Consider the following 9,093-nt stretch of genomic DNA (forward strand, 5'->3'; position numbering starts at 1 on the left):
TTGCACATTTGTTTTTGTTTTTTTTAAATAATGGGGGCGCCCGCCTTTCGTCGTTGTATCAGAAGTATTTCATCCGGGGATTCTTGCCCAAATAGTATTTTATTCTGGTTGTTGTAGTCGCTAGCTGCTACAGTACAGTCTGTGTACAGTGGAGGAGTGAGTTGGTCACAATTATTTAACAAAAGCCACACTGAATTGAATTGAAACACAACTGAAAGATCACTGACAAAATAACATTTTTGTGGTTTTATTGTTTTGTGTACAGTTGGGACACAGAAATGCATGGTAAGAAATGTAAATAAACTCTCAATGCATCTTCAATGATGCAGTCACCTACAAGCACCGCACCACTCCATCTCTCAATTGAAATATGGAGAACTTCAAAACTCATAAAAGTGGGTCTTATTCCTGACCAGATCCTTCTCTGTTTATCCCCTCTTCGCCCACTCTCTCGCTATCACTCCATATTCAAGCATCTTGTTGAATATCCCTAAGTACAACTTCCTGTATACCACCATATCCATACATTCTTTTTCCTTTCCTTTGCCTACTTTCGTTATTCCAGGTAAATTGAGAGGACCCATTGAGTTATTTTATTACCTACCTTATAATATTTATCACATTTTCAGTACTAAATCATTTACTTAGCTAAAGCCAATGAGGTGTGATATTAAAAATAAAGGTACTATTCTTGATTCCCTATTGGCATCTCTCCATATCAGATCTGAGGGTTTTTAATGTATGTTTGGGTCACAGACTGGGTGGGTGTGGGCAGACTCACTTCCACATGGATAGTGGAGTTGGGAGCTTTGACCTGGGGCCAGGTAGCTTTGTAACTGCAGTCTTTGGGACTGTGGACTGGCTGCTCCTGTCCTTATTCACAGCCACAGCAGCAATGACAGCACAGCGTATGACCTTGGCACTGGTGGTCACAGAGCTCTGAAAGACACGGCGAGGCAGAGAGGTATGACAGTCAGGGTGCAGGCGCAGCGGCTTGGACACACACAGAGCTGACTCCATCACTGGCTCCACTTTGACTTCCTTCTCCCGTCCCTTTTGCTTAGTTTTCATCTGCTCCTTCTCCTTTGCCATCTTCCTCTCCTTCTCCTTCTCTTTCTCCTTGACCTTCTCCATCTCTTTCGCTCTTTTATTCTCCTTCTCCTTTTCCTTCTGCTTTACCTTCTCACTTTCCCTCTCCTCTTTCACTCCCTCCCTCTCCTTCTCACGCTCCCTTAATTTGTCCCTTTCCCTCTTCTTTTCCCTTTCCATCTCACTTTCCTCCTTCTTTATCTTCTCCTTCTCTCTCTCTTTCTCCTTTGGTTTGGCTTTTTCTAGTAGTCGACGAAGTGGATGCTTTTTTTTTGTCTGCTCATTCAGAAATTGCATTTTTTCCCTAACAATCCCTTCCGGTCTGACCTCATTATGATCTCTGGAGGTGATTGGAGTTGGGGAACGCATTGAGTTCCTGAGAGGGAGACGTGAGGACCATGTGGAGGCTGCCTCTGACCTGCCTTGCATTTTGGGGATGGCCGAGGCTGTGGGAGTGGGGATGGCAGAGGCAGTAGAGGAAAGGGTGGAAGTGGGGCTTGCGGAGGGTGTGGAAGCCCTACTCCTGGGCATAGTTCTCTGCAGCCCAGAAGCTGGTGTGCGCACCTTTTTGTCCTGCACGTTGTCCCCCTGGACCTGGGGTGCTGCCGCTCTGTGGATCTGGGGTGATGCCGCTCTGTCCTGCTCCTGCTTGTCCCTCAACCGTAAGCAGCAGTGGGATCCTTCCATGGGCTCCTCGCAGGGCTGTGTTGGGGTCAGGTTCTTATAGGAGCATAGGCCAGTCACAAGAGTGTGACACACTACTGTGTCTCCCTTGCATGGATACAGACGCTCCCATTCCCCAGGCTTCTGTGACTGTCCCTTGGTGGTGAGTTGGGCAGAGGCTGTGTCATGCTGTTTGTCTGGGGCAGACACTTCTTGTAGACTGCCCTGCTGGGTCACCACTTTGGATGCTACACGTCTCAGCAGATGGGCACTCTCCAGAGGTGACTGTGGTCTGTCTACCGGAGGGGTGGTCTCCTGGGCAGGCTGGGCTGACATACTGTTTGTGGGGTCAGAGGGGGGAGCAGACACAATCTGCTGAGGCTTTGTCTGGGGTGGTGGTGGTGAGTGGGCAAGGGTTGGTGGTGGTGTGTCACATGATTCTGTAGTATCATCATCATTGATGTTCTCCAGTAAGTTGTGTAAGGTTGGACTCATGGCACGTAGTCGGCTGTCTGGGCTTCGCACGTTGTGCCGGCTCTGCCAGGTGTGGTAGAGGCTCCTCTCCAGGGTGCTCTCCAGGTCTTCTTCCTGGGTGTCCCCGAGTCCCACCTCCAGGGCTGAACAGGTGGCTATGGAGCGACGTCTCACCGTCCTGTTCCGGTCCCTCTCCATCCTCTCCCTCTCCCTCTCTGCTCGCTTCTGTTCCTGAAGCTCCCTCTTTGCATTCTCCTGAAACACAATCAGAAGAGTTATCAAATTGGAATGAACAGAATCATTTAGGGCAAATAAAAGTGTGTCAATGGAGGTCTTGCCAACCAGCACACATTATTGTAGCAAACAAATATTCATTCATATCAATGGGAGAAGTGAAAATATGGTTAAACACCAACAGATGCTGCTTAGGTGCTGACCTCTACAGCTTTCTGAAAGCGAATGTTGAAGGAGTAAAAGATGCTGCAGGCCTCCTCCAGCTTGAACGTGACATCATCCTCACAGAAGAAGTCCATCAGGTCCTGTTGGGCCTGCAGTAGAGCCTCCACCTCCACCTCTGCCTCCTCCAGCCTCCCCTCAGCACTCTGACAACAGACCACAACAAAAGTCTTGCAAATCACCTTTCACAATTTATGATTGTTGGTCCAAATTACCATCAATTTACTTGCAATTTAAGGTCCTTTCTGAAACATTGAAGTGGCAGTCCTGCGGTCTTATTTTGAGATATTATTCATTATTTTACAGGGGTGTCAAACTCATTCCATGGAGGGCCTAGCGTCTGCAGGTTTTAGGTTTATCCTTTCAATTACGACCTAGACAACCAAGTGAGGGGAGTTCTTTACTAATTAGTGACCTTAATTAATCAATCAAGTACAAGGGAGGAGCAAAAACCCACAGACACTCGGCCCTCCGCGAAATGAGTTTGACACGTATTTTACAGGAAGCACTTACCTGGAGGAAGGATTTCATTTGCTGTTGGAGAGCAGGTTCAGTCTGAATTCTCATCTCTAGTCCAGTTAGTCTGATGCACAACTGAGACAGATCCCCTTGCACCACATCCACAGACAGTCTGATGGGTGAGAGAGAACAGTAAGGTGAGATTAGTCTGATGTAAAAGGACCTAACATTGTTATTAACAATGGATTGAATGAATTAATGAATGAATGGATGAATGACTCAATCAATCAACCAATCAATCAACCAACCAATCAATCAACATCATTGAGTACGTGGGTAAACCCCTAAAACATGCAAAAACACAATGTTATGTAATGCTGCTTCTTTTCTGTTTCAAGCATGTGAGAACTATGTCAGCAACTTGTCATTAAGCACTCATAACATCCTCAGTGTGTCACTGACCTGGAGGCTAGACCCACATGGCTCAGCTTGACGGGAAAGGACAGCAGGGTTGGGTCTTTCCTAAAGGCTTCCTGAGAGGGGACAGACATACTGTATTATTTTATTTCTGTGAGACCCAAGTAGAACTAGTAGCAGGAGTGTTGGAGAAACCTTTTAACATCCATTTGTGAAATATTTAGCAGATATTTACCATGGCCACATAATGCAGCAGATTCATGCCTGGTTTGTTGGCTTTGGTGTCAGCTAGTTTGAGCAGAGAGGCGATGCGGAACCCAGCAGCATTGCCTGCGTAACCTCCCTATTGATGAAGGTCAGAAGGTGTGACAAGATCAGATCACTCCCTCCCACTCATTCATACTCATGCACTCAACACATTTTGAAAGAAGAGAGAAGATTGGTTGTCAATAAATCAATAAATCAGCCTGTCTGGCTGCATTGGCTGTCTAGGTGCCAGATGACTGCTACTCACGGCATTCATGTAATTTCCTGCCCTCAGGACCAGCCGTAGGATGGAGTGCAACTCTGGGCAGCTCAAAAGCTCTAAGAAAGAGAGAGAGGGGATAGTAATTTACAGTATGTCTAAGATAAAATCAACATGCAAGTCAAAGAAATCTCACAAGAAAGTTCAGGAATCTGGGAAAAACACATTTCAATCCCTCTGGCTAATGCTGTCTCCTCACCTGTGGCTGCAGACACCAAGCAGCGTGCTGACACACACAGAGAAGATAAGGCTGGGTCAAACTCCTGCTGCAGGATCATGGCGTCCAGACGCAAGCGATAACTGACCATGGAAAATAACAGGAGAGTATTGGAAAACCCACATTTCAAACAGCTTAAATGAGAGAAAATGGGGACAAGTTGAGGGGATGCAAAAGACAGGAAGAGAAATTAGATAAGGAGGATTTGATAGCATTTTCTTCTGGTAGGAGTAGGATGATGACCAAACACCAAAAATATGTTTAATCACCTGGGCACCTCCACTAGTAGGAGCATGAAGAGGTCAGGGTCTTCAAGATGGCTACGCTCCCCCCGGTACGCCCTCAGACGCCTCTCCTACAGAACAGGACACATGAGTTAGTACACTGTAGGACAGAAAAAACATGTAGATATAAAAACCACTAAATACAGACAGATGATATGGAGAGACAGACACAACTCCACAGTACCTCCTCCGTCTCAGGCAGCATTTTGCACAGTTCACTGAGCATCTCACTCCCATAGTGCTGCCCAGCCCCCTGCCTGATGTCCTCCACTATCTCCCTGACTGCACTGTGAAGAAATTAGTTATAATGAGTTACAAACAGTCATGATTAGTTTTAAACTATACAGTACGTCATACCTCTGTCTCTAATGCTTGTTAGGCCAGGGACATGTTACATGCCAGGGATGACATTAAACATTTATTTGATAGTGACATTATTTTGCAAACCTGATTAAAGTGGGTTTAAAATATCTCACTTGAAAAAGAAAAAGAGAGAGCTGCACACTCTAGGAGCTCAGATGCAATCATTTAATAACCTAATAACCAACATTTCGACAGACAAGCTGTCTTCATCAGGGTAAAATAACTCTCCCACCTCTTGAACTGCCGGAGGAAAATCCCCACATTCATACTGCGCTTCCCATCCAGAAGTGATACCTACAGGTTCAGACAAAGACAGAGAATAACAGTCAGAACAACAATCAACATACAGCCACACCCCAATCATTCTCTAAGGAAACAACCCGCAGTATGATAATAGCACCACACCTGGAATACACTTTTCATTACAATAAAGACTAATAGACATGGCTAAACCTTCCCATTTACATATGGATACCAGTGACCTTTTCAGGTGCATTGCGTAGAGGGGAGCCAATGGGTCTGAGACCATGCCGTAAACTGGAGTCCTTCTTGGGGGGCCGAGACCTCTTCTGTTGTCCAAACAGCTCGTCCAACGAGCTCAGGTCGAAGTGGAACTCATCTGGACTGTTCCAGACACTCTGACGGCCCTCTACCTTCTCCTTCGGAATGAGGTCCCAGTTCAGGTTGCGTAACTTGGACCGTTGCAGGACATCACGACTGTTGTGGAGGCCACAGGGCAGTGGAGGAGGTGGGGGTGGTGGGGAGATGGGAGGGGGAGGTGGGGGAGACATGGTTGGGTGTGGTGTGGGAGACATGGTTGGGGGAGGTGGAGAGGACATAGATGAGGGTGGGGTGGATGTGGGGGGAGAGAGTGATGACAGCTCAAATAGGGGATCCATGTAGGTCACTTCACTTCTAGGGTCACAATAGTTGGGCAGTGGAGCTTCATTGAAGGGCCAGAGATCTGTACGGAAGTTAGAACAAGAATATAGTTATTGGAGATGTGGTTGTTGCCAGCCCAACTGTCTATAAAATGGAGATAGGAGTTACGTAGAAAAATAATAGTAGACTACGCCATATTTACAACAATGCAACTCTCCAACTAGCTACCTCAATCATCTGTAAAATGTAGACAATAAACACACAAAAGCTTAACTATCTCCTTGAAATTACTACATTTGTCATTGACACACTTTGCTGGATGAAGATAATTGTTGGAAACATAACAGTCCCATCTTTCAAAATGTTCCTCTTGCAAGCACCTCTCGCCGCAAGAGCATTCTCAAATAGCAAGATTATGACCCCAAGCATATTAGCTAGCCCAACCGGCCGGCAGATGGCGCTATGACAAACGATGTAAAGGAATAATAGCGCAATCTGCCGGCCGGTTGGGCTACATATTAGCCTACTATTAGAATCAAAAAGTGAGTTTACATTTAAAATGGCAACTTTTCAGACTGGTTGTCAGGAATTATATAGCAAGAATAAAATAGCCTATCGTGCTAAAAATAAATGTCATGCTAATATTTTATCATAACACTCACCATAACAAATATATTGTCAATATATCTCTAAGCACCTGATATCAGTTCCCCATTTCATTAACCGACATTATCCAATATACTGTATAGCCTAATTTGTAATAGAGCAATTCAACTTACATTTTGGGGGGCTGCCATTCAGTGTTGCCTCCAGCGATGTAATTCCACTATTTACTCTGATGTGTACTGCTTTTAGAATCATTATCTTGACCAATAATACATCTCTCCATCGTAAACATATTTACATCCACATACGTGCGCAGATATGCGGTGTTGCTCCAGGAACGCTTTAACATTTTCGGACTGTCCAAGCACTCGAACCAGACGCACTGACGTAAATGAGGCTACCCCTCCCCATCATTGAGTAGGACGCACCGCTGAGCTTGGAGTTCTTCTTATCTTCTAAACCAAATCAACTTCTGACAAATGCACTATCTTGATCCTCTCAAAGTTTAAATCAATCACCTGAGTAGCAGTAAAACACTTTAATGTAAATATATTCTTGCCTGTGCAGTCGCCAAAGGACAGGGAATAGGATATGGATAGGCACTGGGCAGTATATCTTATCATAACTCACAAACACATTGCTCATAATATTAATGGTATATGTGATATTAAGCACCTGTTATATACATGTTATGTGAGGCAATGTGCAGTGGATTCCTTCAAGTGACCCGGTACTGTGTAGACTATTGAAATGGAGCTGACCTCAGATAGCTTTCATGACAGCCCAGTGAGCAAAATTACTATTGACGTCTTTTCCAGAGTTTGATAAAGTATTTTCCGGAGTTAAAATTCATATTTTTTGGTCATTGTTTCAATGCCCGAATTTCAACCATACATTTATTCACCTATATCTGCATGTCAATGAAGAAAGCATTATTTCACATTCAAAAAATGTAATTCCAAAAATGTAATTACATTGCAGTGAAGATTGCAGTGTGGAACATTTATTATTACTCCCATATGTCAAAAGCTTTAAACTGGCAGTGATCATGTTCAAAGTTTTCTGACAACAGAAAGAACCAACAGAACACTTCAACTATAATAACATTCTCAGTAACAGTTACAGACACGTTTTTCTTGCGTTGACTGTGATATGTGGTTGTTTATCTATCTTAGCTAAATGCACTGACTGTAATTTGCTCTGGATAAGAGTCTCTGCTAAATTACCAAAATGTAAATTTCTAAATGAACATTTGCAAAGCATGTAAAGTACAGTAGAGTACAGTAGGGTTCAGTACAGTACAATACAGAGCATTATACTGTACCCTACTCTACTGTGCTCTACTGTACAATACTCTACTGTACTGAACTATACTCTACTCTACTTGTCTTTACTATACTTAACTGTACTGTACTATACTGTGCTCTACTGTACTGTGCTGTACTGTGCTGTCCAAACTTGGACCAAATCTGAACCAATCATAGTTGTTTTTTGGGGGGCCAAATCAAGGCCGGTCCGGACCAAATCTGAACCAAATATAGACATCTATGTTTTGTCCAAAACAAGGCCGGTCCGGACGGTACCAAATCTGAACCAAACATAGACATCTATGTTTGGGCCAAATCATGTTGGACTGAATGTCTGTGGATGCTGAAATCAAGGCCGGTCTGGACCGGAACAAAAAACGACTCTGTGGACGTCATGTTTGAAATCTATGTACTGGACTGATTTCTCACTGTGAAAGTGTTCTAGACACAATACACAGCGTCCCACTCCCTGACTTCCTTCTAGCCAGATATTTACAAAAGCAAAATAGAAAAGCTCCATGATTGAAATCTCCTTCCATATCTCAGACCCCCTCCTTTCATAGGAGAATGTTCATAGCCAGAGTAAACCAGCTCAGGAAGCAACCCTCTTAATTCAAATACGAAGGCATTAGCACTCCTGGCGCAGAATTCAAGGAAATGCCTCTGTGCTGTATAACAGAAACAAGGGCAGGGCTAAACAATCTCCAGGAGACATGACTTTATAACCCAGAGCCTGCTGAGATCTGGGATCTACAGTGCCTTGCAAAAGTATTCATCTCCCTTGGCGTTTTTCCTATTTTTTTGCATTACAACCTGTAATTTAAATGGATTTTTATTTGGATTTCATGTAATGGACATACACAAAATAGTCAAAATTGGTGAAGTGGAATGAAAAAAATAACTTATTTCAAATAATACTAAAAAATGTATAACTAAAAAGTGGTGCGTGCATATGTATTCACCCCCATTGCTATCAAGCCCCTAAATAAGATCTGGTGCAACCAACTACCTTCAGAAGTCACATAATTAGTTAAATAAAGTCCACCTGTGTGCAATCTTAAGTGTCACATGATCTGTCACATGATCTCAGTATATATACACCTGTTCTGAAAGGCCCCAGAGTCTGCAACACTACTAAGCAAGGGGCACCACCAAGCAAGCAACACCATGAAGACCAAGGTGCTCTCCAAACAGGTCAGGGACAAAGTTGTGGAGAAGTATTGATCAGGGTTGGGTTATAAAAAATATCAGAAACTTTTAACATAATAATATAATAATAATATGCCATTTAGCAGACGCTTTTATCCAAAGCGACTTACAGTCATGCGTGCATACATTTTTGTGTATGGG

At 43.8% G+C, this 9,093-nt stretch overlaps 1 protein-coding gene across 1 annotated transcript; it reads right to left on the minus strand.

Annotated features, from left to right (window-relative positions):
• Positions 1–223: 223 nt before the first annotated feature.
• LOC121578996 (inverted formin-2-like) lies at positions 224–6,825 on the minus strand. Its single transcript, XM_041893277.2, has 12 exons — positions 6,610–6,825; positions 5,431–5,912; positions 5,181–5,242; positions 4,770–4,872; positions 4,571–4,656; positions 4,284–4,384; positions 4,073–4,143; positions 3,794–3,901; positions 3,604–3,674; positions 3,196–3,313; positions 2,664–2,828; positions 224–2,481 (listed from the first exon to the last, which is right to left on the minus strand). The coding sequence occupies exons 1-12, from the start codon at positions 6,689–6,691 to the stop codon at positions 778–780; spliced, it is 3,153 nt and encodes a 1,050-aa protein (XP_041749211.2). The 5' UTR covers positions 6,692–6,825; the 3' UTR covers positions 224–777.
• Positions 6,826–9,093: the final 2,268 nt, after the last annotated feature.

This window comes from Coregonus clupeaformis, chromosome 13 (genome assembly GCF_020615455.1).
Source record: "Coregonus clupeaformis isolate EN_2021a chromosome 13, ASM2061545v1, whole genome shotgun sequence".
Lineage (NCBI taxonomy): Eukaryota > Metazoa > Chordata > Actinopteri > Salmoniformes > Salmonidae > Coregonus > Coregonus clupeaformis.